We start from the raw sequence: 21235 nt of genomic DNA, 5'->3' as shown, positions 1-21235 counted from the left end.
TGTATTTTTTAGAATTAGACTAAATAATATTAGATTATATTTTATTTCTTATAATCTTAATTGTGTGATTATCCAGTAATCATATAAATAAGGAGAGTAAATCTTCTGATCTATAAATTACGGATCAAAGGATGATCCATTACATGAGGATCCTTGATTTGGATGGATCATATCTTTAAATAGGTGAAGTCCATCCAAATCAAGGATCCACATCAATGGATCATCCTCTGATCCGTAATTTATGGATCAGAAAATTTTTACTAATAAATAAGATTATGTACGACAACTTGAACTAAGTATTGGAATGAAATAAGCATATCAAGATTATAGGGCATTTGGTTACACTAGAAATAGGATAAAATAATTATTTATAGAGATTACATTTGTTCTTATAACTTATCCAATATAGTTTGAATATTTGATTAAAATTGAAATGAATTAATCAAAATCTATTTTTTCAAAGTAATTTAATTGACTAGATTTTTTAATAATTGAATATATCTGCATAAAATATTAATTAATTCGATAAAAAATTAAGTTAATTGATTTTTTTTAATAATGATGGAATTCTGAGAAATTTGACCGAAATCAAATTTTGTTAACACGAAAAATTTATTTATTATTTTAATTTATTCAAATTAACCGAATAAAGATTTTTAAAATCAAAATAAATTAATCAAATAAATTATTTTTTTAAAAAAGAAAATATTAAATTAATCGAACCGAATTTATAAATTCGACCGATTCAACGATATGTTTGATTTAATCAAACTTTTATTCATCCTTAAACTAACCTTCCTAGCTTTTTTTTGGTTATGAACCATTGCCTCACCCAACCAATATGATAGAGGTTTAGCTCAACCATTTCTCCAATTTACATATTCTCTACAATCTATTTTATAATATGTAATTTGATGAAATTTTAAATAAATATTATACATATCTTGAAGAATGAGATAGACAAGTTATTTCTAAAATAGATTATAAAAAAATCCATCCGCGTCTAGAGGATCACAATCTAATAGGAATTAGGAACTGATTTTTAATTCCGTAGTCTAGTCAAATGCATCATTATTTAGAATTCTATTAAAAAGAACATATTTTCCTCTATCTTCCAGCTTTAACTCTCTAAATTTTCAGAATCCACTCTCCTCTTGCATGAACACACCAATAAAACATTAATGTCAAGTTTCTATGTAGTATGGTGATAATCCCGGTAAGGTGGCGCTTCAAGAACATGTAGATTGGCTTCATACTTATCGCTCTACCTGAACGACCATTCCAAATCTGCTTCCTACGAGAAGGATTGGAATCATCTACCAGATTGGCTGTATGGTGATGCTCCTATGAATGCATCCAATGCGGCGAGGTGATGCCTCAAGAACTTGTAGACTGACTCTGTACTCACTGCTACTATTCGAACAACCATTCCTATCCCCTGAGTGAAGACGAAGATATCACAAATCAGAAAGTAGGAATAATCAGCTACATGAAGGATTGTAAAACATACCTGAGGACCAAAAGGACTGCAGGAAGCAATCATAGGAGCCCTAGTTGGACGCTGAGGGGATTCTGATTTGACGTTGTGAGTTCTAATGGCGTTAGGAGCACGAAAATGAACAGACATCATTTGTTTGACTTCCTCCTGCAGTTGACATTGCAGATCCTTCAACTTTGGGCTAGAAATGAAAAGATGCATTAGCTCACTTTAAGTGCAATACGCAGTGAATGATTCTGAAACTTACTCAAGCCCCACCTTTGTCTCATCTATTTGAGGTAAGCTAAATCTTACAGCTCCATTGAAATTCATACAAGGTCATATTATTAGTAATATTTAAGTTAATTAAATCATATGAAGAGCACATATGTCAAAGGTAAAAAAAAACATTTTTTTTAGTTTAACCACAATGTATTCCTACTGTAGATTGGATACGAGATTATTCCTTATTTTGAGGGAGAGTAACTATGTTGAAGCCTTCCCAACATCATCATTATGCTGATTTTTCAGATCCTCGAATTATTATCAAGCTTTCATGCCTTACAATGTCCATCAACTTCTTCAATATGACACAGAAGAAAACTACAAATGTGTTTGTTGATAATCCTTTTAGTAATAAGTGTTTTTAGGGAGAGGAGTTGTTAGGCTTATGCAAGTTACACATTTTTGCTGGTTCAGAAAGTAAGATAATTGTTAGACAGATTGCTTACCCTAATAGAATAATCATTGCCATAACTTGGTATTCCTGCATCCGCTTTGCAATGCTGGTACAAGAGTTCTGGTCAAGCAGAACCTGTTTATATTCAATGTCAATTAGTTAGCGCTTGAATTTGAGGAAATATACCAACGTATCACATAAAAAAGCAAAAGAACCCATGTCAGTATATGCAATCAGTCTTAAGTGATAGACTGGTGAATATCAAATGTTGCAAGAAAATAGGTCATTAAACACAAAGTTCTTAGAAACTTCTCTAGGCTTGACGGGAAGTGTAACACATTGGCTTCTGCTCATGTTAACATTGATTATGGAGTAAAATATGAAAGAGTAACTTAAAGTGCATTATAAATTATGGAAACTATGTAGATGGCCAAGTAAATCATTACTGAGTCAAGAAATAGAGGTTGATCAGCTTCCAAGTATATGTGATTTGTGCTCATATAGAGATCAAATTCCCACTTCTCTCCACTCTCATGGCGGCCACTAGTAATCCAATCAACAACAACCAAATTTGAATCAGAATGTACTCTGAACACCTGCTTCTGTGAATACCTGGCTGTCGAAAAACAAGTCACAGGATCTGGAACAACTGCTAGGAGTGCATTTTTTCCAACTGTTGCCTATCACACAAATAGAACAGACATTGGAAAAAGCTAACAATCAATATTTGAACAGGTGAAGGAATAAGCTAATTTCAATCAAACTCAATTCTTATCCCATATTAATCATCCAATTCCAAAGTGAATAATACAATCAAATCTAGTTTAGGCTTTTGGTATATTTGAAGTTCTGGAATCGATATACCTCCAGGATTTGCTCAGAGCACTTCGAATGCACGGACTTGTATACCTGTCTATGAAAAGAAACAATACAGATCAGGGAAGACGAATACTGTCTTCATCAGAAAAAAAACACAGAATCATAGGTTGATAGAAACACCACGATCTAAAAACTTATTAGAAAATTAGTGCACCATAACTTTATCCATGGAACACAATCTATTGATAAGGATAGAAAGAAAAAAAAAGTTAATCTTTGGTAATATCATGCTCTCAGACAGTCCAGTTAACCAAAATTTCCATATATTCTTTTGTTATCCTTTGGATGTTCTCCAGGATCAATGAACGAACGTGAGTGGAATAAATGACCAACCTTAGTGGAAGCTTGCGTTGTGAGGGCTGCAGTGCAGTTGTCGCCGACGTTAATAACCAAAGAGATTAGATCTCCCTAGAAAAAAGAAGCGGCCGAAAGCATCATTACTTGAAGCTTAAAAACGTCATCTTGTATACCTAAATTTTGGGAGAAAAATGAAGAATTATGCATACATACCGAGACAATGCCGCCGCCGTAAGTGAGAGCGTAGATCCACACGGCGTCGAATTTAGAGGGGGCGACCTGAGATTAAGATCACAGATAACTAGTTGGGGAGCATGGTAAGAAAAAAGAGAAGAAGATAGGATTCAAATCGAAGAAGAACAATTAAAAAAAATGGAGACCTTGTTGGGCAGGATGAGTTTGAGAGGGTAGCAGTAGAAGCATCGAGTGACGGTGGACTTCCCTCTCACATTCTCCACCACCACCCTTCCCTCCTTCCTCTTCTCCTCCGCCGCCTCCGCTCCCGCCTCCATGCGACCTCTCTCGCTCTCGCTCTCGCTCTCCTCTTCTTCTCGCAACGTCGAGTCTTTCGGCCGCTCCTGTCCCAAAATTCTGACCGCCCAGTAACTTGATAAACTCCATCCACCGTCGATTCCACCCTCCGGAGTAGTCAGCCCACGTTAGAGGCCCAAATGATTTGAAGGCCTACGTGAAATTACTGGATCAAAGATGAATAAAGTGAATACACTTAAAATTCATCAACAAATGTATCATTAATTTATCAAAATGTTTTGCATTTTTTTTTATAAAAATATAACTTTTATGAATGTGTTTACCTTATTTCTTTTAATCTTTATTACAACTCGAACAATAAGCTTAATTTCTTATATACGCTAGTGTAAAAAAGAGCTTAATTTCTTTTAACAATAAGCTTGATAAACATGGTTGATCCACAACGTGGTAATGATGCACAGGACTCTTTCATATACAGTTCGGATCTTCTGTCCCGAACTGCTTCTGTTTCCATGTCTCACTATCGATCGGACGGTCCAGATTGTATTTCAAGGATGCATTGCATATCATAAGAATATTGCACACATCTTAAAGATGTCATGATACCTTGAGATGCAATCTGGACCGTCCGATCGGCAGTGGGACATGGGGACAGAGGCAGTTCGGGACAGAGGATCCGAACTATTTCATATATGTCTCAATATTCGATCTCTTTATACAAAGTTATTAGAATCAGAGCGCATGGAATATATATATATATATTAAAATTAGATTTATCCCTTAAATCATAAATTTATTCGTGATATATATAGTTTTAAATAAAATAATATAAAACATACTTCGAATCTTCGAAAGACGTAAATGATATCACAAACAAATAAGAGTTTCGCGTGTATCTCTTCTAGCGGTATCCACGCGCACTAGATCACGAACTTGATACTATCCGTTAGGTGCTAGCTTCTTGAATCGATAAAAACTTTTGGAAGCATTATAGATCTCTTTCGATGAAAGCAAGAGAAGTGAAAAGAGCTTCCCACATCCTTTTCAAGGGTGACTATTCATAGCCTTCAAGGAAGATAAAGAGTTAAGGTCTTCATTAATTTTTCATTTATTATCTCCATTAATTAGGAAGATGAAGAGTTAAGATTTCCATTAATTCTTAATTTATGACCTCCATTAATTAGAAAGATGAAGAGTTATGACCTCCATAAATTCTTCATTTATGACTTCCATTAATTAAGAAGATGAAGAACAATGATCACCATTGATCCCGTCCGAAAGTTGAGTCGGATGAAGGCGGGCCTTAGTGTACTGGAAGTTGAAGGAAAGTCGCTGAAGCGTTGGATCTACCTGGTACCCCCTGAAAAGGTTCGCACGGGCGGCTGACGGAGAAAGATGACCATGACGATGACACTGTTGCTCTGCGCACACTCAGACGAGCCCACGAGTCGTTAGAAACCAGAAACCAGGGAAAAAGTCCCCGGGTCAAGACCCTCCGATGCTCAAGTCAGGTACTTTTTCCCCAGAAAACACAGAGAAAGGACGAAAAGTAAAGACTAGTGAGAAATGACGAGTGAGCGTACCTGCATAAGGGACAAAGCATCCTTTTTTATACTGCAACGGATGTCTCTGAGACCTGACGAGTGTCAGGGAATGTCGGCTATCAGGCTTTGTCTGGCGGTGATTGACACGTGGCTCTTCCTGATAATCTAGCGGTAAAACCGAAAGCGTAGCGAACCCCGACTGTTAGCATATTCCCTGACACCTTGATTGTTCTCTGACATTCTCTAACAAGCAGTTACGATTCCTTGGTTTGTTTGTCCTGTAGTGCCTAAACGCTAGGTCTGCATCTTCACCTGCTTCGATCTACTGCTATCCATGGCTTGTACGTTCCGACCTGCCTGACCGGTCTGTTTCCTGATCTGCATTTGTCCACTGTAATCCATGGCTTGCACGTTTCGATTTGTCCGACCTGTCTGTTTCCTGACTTGCATTTGTGTACTGTAATTCATGGCTTGCACGTTCCGATCTGCCTGACCTGTTTGTTTCTTGACCTGCATTTGACTACTGTAATCCATGGCTTGCACGTTCCGACCTACACGCCAGGTCTGTTTCCCGATCTGCTTCCGTTTACCATTATCCTTGGCTTGTATATCCTGACCTGCACATTAGGTCTGTTTCCCGACCTGCTTCAGTTCACCGTTATCCTTAGCTTGTATGTCCCAACCTGTATGCTAGGTCTGCGTCCAGACCTGCTTCTGCCTACCGTTATCCATGACTTCCATGTCCCAACCGGTACGCCAGGTCTGCGTCCAGACCTACTTCTATTTACCTTTATCCTTGGTTTGTACGTCCCGACCTGTGCGCCAGGTCTGTTCCCGACCTGCTTCTATTTACTGTTATCTTTGGCTTGTATGACCCGACCTGTACGCCAGGTCTGCGTCCAAACCTTCTTCTGCTTACTGTTATCCATGGCTTGTTTGTCCCAACCTGTACGACAGGTCTGCGTCCAGACATGCTTTTGTTTACCTTTATCCTTGGCTTGTACGTCCCGACCTGTGCGCCAGGCCTGTTCCCGACCTGCTTCTGTTTACTGTTATCCTTGGCTTGTATGCCCCGACCTGTACGCCAGGTCGGCGTCCAGACCTGCTTCTGCTTACCGTTATCCATAGCTTTTATGTCCCAACCTATACGCCAGGTCTGCGTCCAGACCTGCTTCTATTTACCTTTATCCTTGGCTTGTACGTCCCGACATGTGCGCCAGGTCTGTTTATTCTATGCCCAGGGCCTTCTTTCCTTTACATTTACTTGGCTTGTGGGCTCAATCCTCAAATGTACCTGGCCCATGGGCCATGTCTTTGACCGCTATCAGGGCTGGCCCTTGTCTGACTTATACTCCTATCTTATGACCGCCCCCTCAACTGAAACTTGGACCATGGCCATGTAAGCTTGACTTCTGACCAGCCACGGGTAAGTTTGACTTCTGACCTCCACGTAAGCTTGACTTCTAACCTCCACGTAAGCTTGACCTCTGACCTCCACGTAAGCTTGACTCCAGACCTCCACGTAAGCTTGACTTTTGACCATCCCATGGTTTCGACTTCTAACCACATCATCTTACTGACCCCACAAACATACACCGTATCACAAGCCTCCCCCTCAAGTCTAGTGAAAGGAGGCTCTAGTCCGACTGACTAGACCCATGTCCTCGAGTTACCTGACCTGGCTCTTGCTATCTCCGCTGACCTGTCTTCCATCTGTCTCCGCGTTCGGTAGCGATTTTGTTTTGGACGTGGTCTAGTCAGTCGGACTTGCGCCTCCTTCGACTAGACTTGAAGGGGAGGCTTGTGATACGGTTATGGCTTAATGACAGGAAAGGAATTATGATGGGGAGGAGGGGTAATTTTGTCTTTTGACATGTGTGGAGTTTTGGGGTTTTAGGTGTGGCACTGTAGCAAGCGAAAAGGGGGGACTGGGCTCGTGCTTTGCCCCGCCGCCAACCTTTCTTCCTCTTCCTTCGTTCATTTTGATGCCGCGACCACCTCCTTCTTCCCCTCCACAGCTCTCGCGCGGCTAGTGGACGCCGACGTCGGCGACGACGACCACTCCTTTCTTCCTCCTCGTGATACCTCTCCCTCACAGACTTGCTGCCATTTCGTTCCTCCTCCTCCTCACGACACCACTGCCGGAACGACTCACCGCCGTCGTCGGAGAGACCGACTCAACCGCCGACCCTTTCTTCCTATTCCATCTTCTCCTTTCCGCTGCCAACAGAAAAGGAGGAGTGTCTTCTCCCTCGTACTCTCACGCTTCTCGCCGGCGTCGCCACCATCCACCACCTCCTTCTCATCTCCTTGCGACACCACCCTCGGATAGTTCGTAACTGCTCCTCCCTTCGTTTCCTCCTCGCTGCACCGCCGCCGGGCAGACCACTGCCTCCCTTCGTTTTCTCCTCGCAACGCCGCCAACCTTCTTCTTTTCGCGATGCATCCACCAGACTGGCATCGACCCCTACTCTCTTCCTCTCCAGGACGCCGTCATCGAACAACCCCGGGACGTGGCCATCCTCCTCCTCTGACACCGTTGCTTCCTCTCTCGTTCGTGCATACCGCTGGCGATGCCCGTAGCCAGCGCCCATAGCCTCGGATCTGTGATGTCATACAGCTTCGACGTCGATCCGGTAGCCGATCCACGCCGCTATGCGCTTTCGGCGCTGATCTGGCCCTCGAGCCATTATTGTGTTCCGGCCTTCGAGCCGTGGTTGTATTTCAGCCTATGTGATTCGTGTCCAGCTTCCTTGGTGTTAGTATGTCCCGGCCTACGTGCCGACCTCATGTCCCGGCCTGCGTGCCGACCTCATGTCCCGGCTTGCGTGCCGACCTAGTGTCTCGGCCTACGTGCCGATCTCGTTTCCCGGTCTGTGTGCTGGTTTCGTGTCCCGGCCTGCATGCCGCTAATATCTCCTGAGCTGCGTGTCGGTGTTTTATCTTGACCTGCAGCTCGTCTTCCGAGCCCATGTCGCATTCAGCTCCTCGTCGTCAGATCCAGCTCTCCAGCCTGATCGGAGTCATTCACTCTTCCGAGTCGCGACAACTCGAGCCGTGTCCCATCCGAGGGCGCCCCCCTGGGCCAGGGTACGTTTTCTGTTCATATTCTATGCACATTTCATTATTTTATGGCTTAGTCTGGTACTCATATATTCATTGGATCTGCCTTGAACATCGGGGTACGAGGAGCCGGGTCAACCTGGTCACTGGCTGTAGGTAGCGTTGACTAGAGGACTTCTGAAGACTTGGTCAACACAAAAGTCATTTCAGCACACCCCCCTCCGGGATGTCGCGACTTCGTCAACATTCCGCCCACCTCGCCTGGCAGTCCGTCTGACTCAGATTCCAGACAGGATCAACCATGATTGTGCCTATCCAAATTCTTTACTTCCTCTTCTTTGAATCAAATGAAACTATATTTGATCTTGACTCATATTAGCTTCCAATATTTCAGAATTAATTAATAACTTAATTAATTCTTATTATGAATAATCAATTGATTAATTTTAGTATCTACTAAAATAATCAATTATAGATAATGTTAATATCTACGTGCTATGTGTACAAATCTCTAGGTTTTATATACAAAGTAGTATAAATCTATACACGAACTAAGTTAATTGTCTAGCAATAATTTTTAGTCACCTAACGTGATAAAATTAATATTAGTCATAAACTATAAACCACTATGAAATGATTATTGTGTAATTCAATCTCTTTATCTAAGCCTACATCCCAATTAATTTAGTACATTGTATATCATCACCAAATTAATTATTTTACTTGATTTCCAAGATATAATAGACTTATCTTGAATGATAAAATCATTTCTCCCATGACCATATATTTTGAGTCACTAATATCTCCATCAAGTGAAAAGGATGTTAACTCCTAATTCAAGAGAGCAATGAATCTATTATCGACTCAACACTATTCTCTATATGCTTTGCTATATACCCAACTATTGTATTAATCATAATCCAATTAAAAGACTACTTTTAATGGCGTCAAAGTACATAATGTAAGAGATTGGTGGCCGGCTTGAAGGGGGGGTTGGATAGCTAGGCCACCCCCAATTCCTTTCTTCTCTACAAGATGTTAGTGCGTAGCGGAAATACGAAAACTAAAACAATGAATATAAACAAGAATACAAATGCTAACACGATTCCTTTACGTGGTTCGGAGATTGCTTGCTCCTACTCCACGGCGTGTCCTTGAGGTGGACGAACCCTTGACCCTTCGGTGGATCAATCCCCGGAAATCTCCGACTAGCTCTTACTCCTTCTCGGTGGAGTACAACCTCTCACAAAGCTCTCTTCCTCTTATAAGATGAAGACTTAGATTAGGAGGAAGAGAATGACTTGGAAGCTTTGGATAATTGCTAAGAAGTTATTCAACAAGCATGAGTAACATCCTTTAAGCCCCAAAGCTTCCTATAAATAAGAGGAGAGAGTTGATCATCATATCAACTCATCTCGGCACCAGTCGATTGGAAAAACCATCAGTCGACTGGTGCTATTGTTGGAGGTAGCCAACGACTACTTTGCAGCACCAAGGTTGGCCAATGGTCATTTACCAGTCGACTGCTAGTTTTAGCAGTCAACTGGTCACTGCCGACTGAGTGAATAGAATGCTTCTATTTGCTGCCAGTCGACTGCTAAAATATGTAGTCGACTGTTGCAGTCGACTGCTAAAATATGCAGTCGACTGGTGCAGTTGACTGCTAAAAGTTGCAATCGACTGGACTGCACCTTATTACACACTCACACTCATCCTCTCCGGAGTCGCCCTTGAAGTCCTCTTCCTCGGCCTTCGTCCCTCAGATGCACCCGAACCCGCGGCTCCTCTTCGTGTTATCCTTCATGTTGCCTTGAAGTCCGCTTCCCTCAGCTCCACTCCGTTGCTCCTCGTCTGGCGATCCCTCGGATGTCTTCCACACCATCCTTCACCGACTCAAGGATCCGAGCCCTAGGATGAGCTTCCTAAACTTAACTGCACCAAGATCCTCATGTGTGTTTCACCAAGTCCTGCAAAACTCAAACATACATATCAAACACCTATGAAAGCCTAACTTAAACTCTTTGACACACACATCAAAACCATGTTCATACCGATCAAGCATAGGTCGATTGCACCAACAATCTCTCCCTTTTTGATGTGTGGCAATATGTTTAAGTTAGACATAAATAATAATATTGAAAATTAAAAGCAATATGTAAACATGAAGGATAATACACAAGCTCCCCCTTAACACCTTAACATTTGCTCTTCAGCCTTAATTTTCAAGTTTTGCACACAATTAGGTTTCTAACTTAAACCTTCCCATTTCTCCCCCTTTGACACCATCAAAAGTTATACCAAACATATACCCATACCAAGGTATCAATGTGGACTCAAAATGACCCAAAACCAGCTCTTGACAGTGTTGGAAAAGAGCTACCAGTCGACTGCGACTACCAGTCGACTGCTACCTGTCGCAGTCGACTGGCACAAACCAATTCAAATTTTCAACATTCAGAAGCCAACTTCAGAAATGCATAAAAAATTATAGAAAATTCAAAAAATCATGAAATTTTGAAGACATATTTCTTTTAAGGGGCTCTCTATGAAAAATATGTTTTCATAAAAATTTATCATATCTTTGAAGTTTTGATAAAAACTCAAATACCTTGAAAATCACTCAAGTTTGTATCAAATTAAACCCTAGTTTTGAATTCATATGTTTCAAAATAACTATTCACTGAAAATAAAACATAGAATTATTTTCAAAACATTTGAAATGTCCAACTATAATCTATGGGCAAGATATCCATTAATTAAACATTTGCTTTCCCCATAGTTGAGCTATAATCACTAAAAATTGATACATTTCATAACTCATCAAAATGTCATAAGCATATGTGAATTATTTGTATCATCCTAATATCTCACATTTATTGTTAGAAAATAATGCGAATCATTGTGAGATAAAGGTAACCTCTACTTAGCCCTTTTGATCATGAATTTCAATCAAGGCTAAGTGCCCCCCTTAAGGTCTCAAGTCAACCATTTTCAAGGATTTGAATTATGATTTCCATGGTTGACTTGACCTAAAATCCTCTAACCCTTAAGGATTGATTTTGGCACCCAATAGAAATTCTTTCTAATTGGATTAACCAAATATTCCTTGGGGATCCATTTTCTATCTATGGTCTTGGTTTTTGATTGCCCTCTAGCAAGTAAACAATGGTAGGTCTTTTTATTGTTGGGTTCATTGTATCCTAACCCATTTTTCTTAAAACTTGCCCTTTGGCTCCCAATTATCATGTTTAGGGTTTTGGATCCAATTTTAAATTTTCTAAGGGCATTGGTAAGATATTTTACCTTTTCCTTTAATTTCCTATTTTCCTTTTCTGAACATGAATCATTTGAACTTGTAGAAGAAGCATGCATATCATTGTCCTTAGAACACATGGATTCTAATTTTTCATTAAGCATGCAAATGTCATTCTTCAAGGTTTTATTTTTCCTTTTTGCCTTGAATAAATCCTCATTTGTACTTTTAATAATCTTAATTAAAACATGAGGAGGAAGATTGTATACCTCACTTACCGAGACGTCCGAATCCGATGTTTGACCTCCCCCTTCACTTGAGCTCCCTTCTTCATCTTCACTTGAGCTCCTTCCTTCTTCTTGTTCGGATGAGGTGGAGGCTACATCATCAATTCCCATTAGAGCAAAATGGGACACATGATGCTCTTCTTCCTCCGATGACGATGGATCATCCCATGTTGCTTTTAGGTTTTTGACTTTCTTCCCTTTTTCTTTTATCTTCTTCTCGTCCTTCTTCTTTCCTTCCTTCTTCTTAAGAGAGGACAATCATCTCTTATGTGTCATTCTCCTTGGCAATTGTAGCAAATGCCCCTCCTTGTTCTACTTTTGCTTCTTGAACTTTTCCTAGCATGAGATTTGTTAGTTGAAAACTTTTAAAATGCCCTTCTCATTTTCCTTACCATATACGCCTCTTGATCGCTATCCATTGAGGCGCTTGATTCTTCGGAGTCGGAAGATGGTGGGGATGAAGATTTCTTCTTCTTACCCTTTCCCTTGTTTGCCACAAGGGCTACTCCTCTTGATCTATGGGCTTCTCCATCTAGCCCTTCAACTCTAGTTTTGTGGAGCTCCATTGTTGAGAAGAATTCATCTAGAGAAGATTTCTCTAAATCCCTCGAGATGTAGAATGAATCTACAATCGAGCTCCAAGTTGTGGTTCTTGGGAAAGCATTGAAGGCTTTCATCATCATGTCACGATTTGAGAGTGTCTCACCTATACTTGTTAGTCCATTAATAATTTCCTTAATTCTAGAGTGTAACATTGATACCTTTTCTCCTTTCTCAAGCTTGATGTTATTGAGTTGAGATCGGAGAAGGTCTCTCTTCGCCAATTTTGCTTCCGAAGTCCCTTGATGAAGATCCACTAGTTTCTCCCACAAGTTCTTGGCACTTGTGTAGTTTCCAATCCTAGTCACTTCTTGTTGGGGAAGAACATTTAGTAGGTGATGCATTGCTTTGGAGTTTGCTAAATGCTCTTCCTTTTTCCTCTTGGTCTATCTTGTTATGTCGATTGTCTCATTGTGGTCATCCTTGGGCACTTCAAAACCACTTCTCATGATTAGCATAATGTCAAAGTTGGTATCGAAGAATACCTCCATTCTCTTTTTTCACCAAAAGAAATCTCCTTCGAATTTGGGTGGATGAATACTTGAACCGGCCATTTTGATGAATTGCTCTTCTCGGCGATTAGTCCATTGAAGAGCTTCCTTGCTCTGATACCACTTGTAAGAGATCGATGGCCGGCTTGAAGGGGGGTTGGATAACTAGGTCACCCCCAATTCCTTTCTTCTCTATAAGATGTTAGTGCGTAGCGAAAATACGAAAACTAAAACAATGAATATAAACAAGAATATAAACGCTAACACGATTCCTTTACGTGGTTTGGAGATTGCTTGCTCCTACTCCACGGCGTGTCCTTGAGGTGGACGAACCCTTGACCCTTCGGTGGATCAATTATCAGCAATCTTCGGCTAGCTCTTACTCCTTCTCAGTGGAGTACAACCTCTCACAAAGCTCTATTCCTTTTACAAGATAAAGACTTAGATTAGGAGGAAGAGAATGACTTGGAAGCTTTGGACAATTGCTAAGAAGTTATTCAACAAGTATGAGTAACCTCCTTCAAGCTCCAAAGCTTCCTATAAATAAGAGGAGAGAGTTGATCATCATATCAACTCATCTCGGCACCAGTCGACTGGCAAAACCATCAGTCGACTGGTGCTATCGTTGGAGGTAGCCAACGGCTAATTTGCAGCACCAAGGTTGGCCAACGGTCATTTACCAATCGACTGCTAGTTTTAGCAGTCGACTGGCTGCTACCGACTGAGCGAACAGAATGCTTCTATTTGCTGCCAGTCAACTGCTAAAATATGTAGTCGACTGATATAGTCGACTGCTAAAACATGCAGTCGACTGATGCAGTTGACTGCTAAAAGTTGCAATCGACTGAACTGCACCTTATTACACACTCACACTCATCCTCTCCGGAGTTGCCCTTGAAGTCCTCTTCCTCGGCCTTCGTCTCTCAGATGCACCCGAGCCCGCGGCTCCTCTCCGTGTCATCCTTCACGTTGCCTTGAAATCCGCTTCCCTCGGTTCCACTCCGTTGCTTCTCGTCCGGCGGTCCCTCGGATGTCTTCCACACCATCCTTCACCGACTCAAGGATCCGAGCCCTAGGATAAGCTTCCCAAGCTTAGCTGCACCAAGCTCCTCATGTGTTTCACTAAGTCCTGCAAGACTCAAACACACATATCAAACACCTATGAAAGTGTAACTTAAACTCTTTGACACACACATCAAAACCATGAACATATCGATCAAGCATAAGATGATTGCACCAACACATAACTCCATATATAGAATAAATGAAGCTCTCAAGTTAAAAGATCAATTACACTCGTTCATAAGAGGAATGACCAATAATGCTTAATATGTGATCTCTTCTTAAGTGGATTGTATCCAGTGTACCTCTAAGCTTAAGGTACCCCTAAGTACAACTTGGATATCCATTCCTTGGTTTCTCTCACCTAGTCATACTCAGTGTTGATCTAGATATCCATATCTCCTCTAGATATCTATCCGATCAAAGATTGTTTTCAGATTAATATACCCATTAATCTATGAGATCTTACCATTAATCATATACGTATAGAAAAGTAAATAATTAATGATAAATACTTATCTTTATGAAATAATTATCCAAAAAAATACATAAGGAGTGTTGGTACAATATTCCCTAGGTCAAGGTTGACCTGGTTGACTGAGTTTGAATTGGGTCAAGCTCGAGTCTTAATGTTTGGGTTTCGATGTTTGACAATACATGAAGACAACACATGGAGATTGTAGGTACAATTGTTCATGTGGGGAGTTTGTGAAGGAAAGTCAAGTAGGTCAAGGTTGACTGGATACTTGACTGGAAAGACCTAGTGAGTGAAGCTAGGCAGATGGAAATCCTGGTGAGTGAAGCCAGGTGAAAGACCTAGTGAGTGAAGCTAGGTAGTTAGAAATCCTGGTGAGTGAAGTCAGGTGAAAGTCCTAGTAGGTAAAGCTAGGCAAAAGGGAAGTCTTGGTGAGTGAAGCTAGGCACAGGAAATCCAGATGGATCAAGGTTGATCAGACATCTGGTATTGGGAGGTCCAATTAGGTCAAAGGGATTGACCGGATACTTGGCACGAGGAAATCCAAATGGGTCAAGGTTGACCAGACATTTGGTGGAAGTCCAAGTGGGTCAAAGGGATTGACCGGACACTTGGTGAGGGAGTCCGAGCAGGTCGAGGGTGACCAGATGCTAGGCATGATGTACCAACAGGTCAGGGTTGACCGGATGTTGGTTTAGGGGACTTTGGACTTGGTTTTGGGCAAAAACCTGAGCTGGATCGATCAGCCGATCGATTGGCTCATGCCCAATCGATCGGCTGATCGATTGGGGTGAGTTCCCGCGATAAAGGCTTCCTAAATCGATCAGTGGATCGATTGGGGAGAATCACCGATCGCACAGAAAGCCTCCCAATCGATCGGCCGATCGATTGGAAGCCTCCAATCGATCGGCTGATTGATTGGGAGCTGCGATTCTGCGCGATAAGCCATGAATCGATCAGCCGATCGATCCAGGCAATTCCCAGGAGCACAAAGGCGCTCTGGATCGATCGGTCGATCGATCCAAAGCCTCCCCAATCGATTGGGAGCACTTCAATCGATTGAGATATGACCATTGACGCAGGATATAGCCGTTGTTGAGCTCTTCCTTCGCCAAGACTTGCACTATTCAGCTCCAAGCTCCACAACAGGTCTCTATAGCGATCTTCTTCACTCTCACGCCAGATCTTGAAGGTTCTTGGAGGTATTTCCAAGTCAAGAGGCGAATCTACAACAAGAAGAAGAAGCTAGGGTTAGGGTTTTCATTGCATATCTTGTAAGATATTTCTTGTATTTGTTTTCCCTTGCTTTCTTCTTATATTGAGAGTATTGTAGGGCTTCTCCACCTTCGGTAGTTACCGTAAAGGAGTGTTTTATTAGTGGAGGGTGCGTGAGTATGTGGATCCTTGGACTAGTCACCTCTTCTTGAGGTGGATACCAAGTAAATCTATGAGTTAGCGTTGTGTGGTTGTTTCTTTATATTTTTCGCTGCATTTCATCATAAGAAGCAAGCAACGACGAGCACGAAATCGCGCAGAGCTATTCACCCCCCTCTAGCTCCATTTTCGGTCCCAACATTTGACACACACATCAAAACCATGAACATACCGATCAAGCATAGGACGATTGCACTAACACATAACTCCATATATAGAATAAATGAAGGTCTCAAGTTAAAAGATCAATTACACTCGTTCATAAGAGGAATGACCAATAATGCTTAATATGTGATCTCTTCTTAAGTGGATTGTATCCAGTGTACCTCTAAGCTTAAGGTACCCCTAAGTACAACTTGGATATCCATTCCTTGGTCTCTCTCACCTAGTCATACTCAATGTTGATCTAGATATCTATATCTCCTCTAGATATCTATCCGATCAAAGATTGTTTTCAGATTAATATACCCATTAATCTATGAGATCTTACCATTAATCATATACGTATAGAAAAGTAAATAATTAATGATAAATACTTATCTTTATGAAATAATTATCCAAAAAAATACATAAGGAGTGTTTTAGTACATAAGTGTATACACTAACAAAAGTATCGCCGTGTTATGGTAAAATGCTCCTCTTCTAATGACTTCACCTTTTACTGTAACATGACACTCTTTCATATGAATCACATTAGAGAAGCAAGGTTAGCAACTTGTAAGAGAAATCGGGGGGAGGAGAGTCAGACAAAGGGAATTGAGGTTTGCAAGATCACCAAATGTGCATCGACTCAGAGCTTATCATCATCAATGCTATATTAATGATCTTGACAAGACTAACTCCTGAATTTTTAATTTTTAATCTCCTACCTTACAATTCCATGATCTATCTATTGCTTAGTTGTAGCGTAGATGTTAAATAGCATCACATATAGGAATGATAATGGGTCGAGTTTAAACTTGGCTCCGTATTAAATCCGTCCCCTTCAAGGCGGATTTAAACCCAGGCAAACGAGTTACAGGGTGGGTCTAAACCCGTTGACCGAGTTTAGAAGTGGGTTTAAGGTGGATTACGACCCGCTGGGTTAGGCGGGACGAGTTCGAGTTCAGGTCCATTTTTTTCTAACAAGGCGGGTTCTGGGATTGTCCAGATCCGACCTGAAACCACCCCATTGTCATCCCTAATCACATATGAAGTTGGTGTTAGAGTTGCAATATATCATGAATGAACTCAATGATGCATCTATAATAGGATCTAGTTATTATTAATCTCTAAAGCACAATAGAAAACTGAAACAATAGCTAGAACAAGGTGACCTAAATCCATCGTAAAGCTATCGCTTCTTATTTGTCACCGAATATCCCGTGAACACGGCAGATGTCTTCCACAGGATTGAGTCGGCGAACACCATGTTCCTTCTCCATGGGGGAGAAGAAGCAAGAGGAAGAGAGATAGGTTCAACATGCCCTAATTAAACCAATCTCTTCCTTTATATACTGACCCAACCTATGGGGGCTATCCATCATAAAAGATCATCCTTCATTAACAACCCATCAATGTTAATGAACCGGGTTATTGGATCTACACATTAAACACATATCTATTTAATCCAAACTCTCTTTAAATGCATTGAAGAATTAGATCACTTATTTGGGTTTAGTTACTTTAATGACATTAGGTGTGTGTATTAATCAAGTGTAAGTCCATCTTATGGAGATTGAGTCCACCCATGTGGACTCAATTAGATTTAGTCAACCCATGTGAACTTAATCCTACAATCTCCCACTTAAGCTATACTTGATTCCTTATATATCGTACAACCCCTTAGTTGAGCTCAACATGTCAAACTTTATGGGTTAAATACCCCTTTAAACAATCTCATCCATTAAATCAATTAGTACATGACTAAAGAAGTCATAGTTTTATAACTGTAAGAAGACTCAATAGTAATCACAGTACTAATATCATTAACGACATATATCAAATGTAGATGTGTAGTACAAGAATGTCATAAAATGTGATCTATAAGTGTCCATTCTCAATAGGTCCTCTTTATGACCCAAACCGGGTCTAAATCATATTTATCAAAATCTTATGCTAAATTATAGTGATAAATCATGATTCAACTTTATGACTCTAAATGAAGTCCATATCATATTTATAACAACAAAATGCATAACCGCAACAGTAAATATGATATCCATATGTCAAAAAAAATTAAAATAATGCACACATATAGAAAATTTGTAGTATATACAATGAGTCAAATATATGTTTATGAACATAGAGTGAAACTGTTAGAGTGTATACTAAAAGCCTAGCTTTTGGTATAAATATTTATCTAGAAATAAGAATCACATTGGTCAAATGTCTACATTTATGATAAATGTAGTTGCTCAATTAATTTATATTGTAGATAACATGGTGTGTGCTGTCACACATAAAAGATCATGTTATTGGTTCCTTATAAATTATAAATAGTAGCTCACGACCAAGATGGAAAGGAACAAACCATTGGAAGGTCGTAATGTAATTAGGTATTAGTTTATCTTAACTATATAATTACACTAGTACACTTAGAGTGTATTGAGTAGGACCATTTGAGGTCGTTCCTTTTATACTGACTTTATGAAGGAACAAAGACCTCAGTTATTATGGAAGTTTGTGCTCTTAATCCTAATATAATAACAAACACATATATTTGATATTTATTTCTTTAATTTATCAATGGGTGAGATTTAGTTCGATGAATCAATAAGCCCGATAAGTTGGGAAATGATATCACTTATAGTGTGTGTTGTTGATTATAGAAGGAAACTGTGTCCTAGTAATCTAGGTTGAGAATGCCCCCAAGAGGAGCTCATAAGGATTGTCATGTTAAACCCTGCAGGTGGACTTAGTCCGACATGATGATGAAGTTGAGTGGTACTACTCTTGGAGCTAGATATTAATTAAGTGAGTTGTCAGTAACTTACTTAATTAGTGGACATTTGTTGTCTTAAACACAGGGAGACTAACACACTCATAATAAGAAGGAGCCCAAAATGTAATTTGGGATTGGTGCGGTAGTTCAGTAATAGTTCTCTAGTGGAATGAATTATTATTGATAAAATTAAGTTGTGTGTTCGGGGCGAGCACGGGATGCTTAATTTTATCGGGAGACCAAAACCAATTCCTCCTCTCGGTCCCTATCGTAGCCTCTAGTATATAGAGATTTATACCCACCGCATACCGACCTTCTTACCCATCCAATGGGGCCGGCCAAGCTAGCTTGGAACCCAAGCTAGGGCCGGCCAAGACCAAGTGGATGAGCCATGTAGGTGGCCGACCACTAGAATATTAAAAAGGATTTTTATTAAAATTATTTCTTATGTGGATATCATGATTTTAAAAGAGAGTTTAAAAATTAAAAATTTCCTTTTATAGCTTTCTACAAAAGATTAAGAGAAGAGATTAATCTCTTTCCTTATTAGTAGTTTAAAAGGATGGTTTTAATTTTTGGTAAAAACTTTCCTTATTTGTAAATCATCTAACATGTTTAAAAGAGAGTTTAAAATTTGAAATCTTTCCTTATTTGTTGATTAAAGGGGATTTTAAATTTTAAGAAAACTTTCCTTTTTAACCATGTTCATGATTTAAAAGAGAGTTTAAAATTAAATATTCTCTTTTATAAGTTTCTACAAAAGATTAAGAAAAGATTTGATATCTTTCCTTATTTGTAGATTAAAAGAGATTTTAATTTTTAGAGATAACTTTCTTTTTATCCACATGTTTAAAAGAAAGATTTTAATTTATTAAATTTCCTTTTTATAAACCAATCATAAAGGGATTAAAATTATCGGAGAAATTTTTATAAATTTCTGGAGACAAATTAGGAAGTTTTAATTAATTAAAACTATCCTTGTTTGTAGCTTTTATATGGCCGACCAAATAAAATTGAGAAAGAAAATTATTTTTAATTAAATAAATTTTCCTTTTCAATGGCAAAAGAATTAAGGAAGTTTTTATTAAAATTTCCTTATTTGCCAAGATCAAGGATTATAAAAGAGCGGGTAGAGGAGGCTTCAAGGTGAACAACTCTATTCTATTTTTCTTCCTCTTTTCCTTGGTGGTGTGGCCGGCCCTTCCTTCTTCTCTTCTTCTTCTCTTTGTGGCTGAACCTCTTCATGCTTATGGAGTTTTAATTGGTGGCCGGATCTAGCTTGAGGAAGAAGGAGAGAAAGCCTACATCCCTTGGAGCTTGATTGGTGGAAAAGATCTTCATCTTTTGGAAGCTTTGTGCTTGGCCGAAATTTGAAGAAAAGAGAAGGTGCTTTGGTGGTTTCTCATCTCGGAAGATCGTTGCCCACACAACGTCCGAGGTTAGAAGAGGAATACGGTAGAAGATCAAGAGGTTTTTCTAAAAGGTATAACTAGTATTTTTTCTTTCCGCATCATACTGGTTATTTTTGGAAATAATACTAAATACAAGAGGCATACGATTCTAGAGTTTCGAATTTGTTTTCGATATAGTGTTCTTTTGTTTTTCTTTTCCTTGTGATTTGATTGTTCTTTTCGGTTAACCTAAAGTTATTTTAGGAAATTAAATATTAGCTTTCCATAAAAGGTTTTGTCTAGTCGGTGGTGGTTGCTCCCATATCCAAGAAGGCCATGTGCCTCGCCACATCAGTACTGGGAACCAATTATGGAAATTAATATTTAATGGAATTAATAACTTAAGGTGACTTGGGTCGAACGTGTTAAGTTCCGCAGGAGATCCAAGTCAAAACCTAAAAGAACAAATAGATTAAGTTTTGGATCAAACGTGTTAAGTTCTGCAGGCGATCCAAAATTTAATTTAAAAGAACACATGGTAGCTAGGAAAAGGTTCAGACCTTTGTACAAAATTTTTGTACAGTGGAACCTCTAGGTTTTCCGAGTAGCAACCAACAGAAACATCCCCTAAACTTACTTAATTGAGTCACTTTTTTTGGGCGTCTCAAACATAGAAGCACTTGAATGCATACATAAATCTTGAATTGATCGAAAGTACCCAAATAGTTCTCAAAATAATCAACTACTAGTGAACATTAAGTACTGGTCACCAAGGTCCAAAATTTATTCTTCCTAAAGAAAACATCTAAATGATGCGAAATATGAACTGGAAGGTCTTCGGGTTGTACTGCCTCTGTCCGACCCTGCTCACTGGTCAAAGCCTCCTAT

At 39.7% G+C, this 21235-nt stretch overlaps 1 protein-coding gene across 1 annotated transcript; it reads right to left on the bottom strand.

Moving 5' to 3' along the window:
• Positions 1–952: 952 nt before the first annotated feature.
• LOC121992244 (urease accessory protein D-like) lies at positions 953–3911 on the bottom strand. Its single transcript, XM_042546472.1, has 8 exons — positions 3713–3911; positions 3546–3611; positions 3369–3443; positions 3021–3065; positions 2603–2836; positions 2209–2291; positions 1511–1679; positions 953–1438 (listed from the first exon to the last, which is right to left on the bottom strand). Exons 1-8 carry the CDS (start codon positions 3842–3844, stop codon positions 1313–1315), a joined length of 930 nt encoding a protein of 309 aa, XP_042402406.1. The 5' UTR covers positions 3845–3911; the 3' UTR covers positions 953–1312.
• Positions 3912–21235: the final 17324 nt, after the last annotated feature.

This window comes from Zingiber officinale, chromosome 6B (assembly GCF_018446385.1).
Source record: "Zingiber officinale cultivar Zhangliang chromosome 6B, Zo_v1.1, whole genome shotgun sequence".
Classification (NCBI taxonomy): domain Eukaryota; kingdom Viridiplantae; phylum Streptophyta; class Magnoliopsida; order Zingiberales; family Zingiberaceae; genus Zingiber; species Zingiber officinale.
This window is presented reverse-complemented; position numbering and strand designations above follow the sequence as displayed.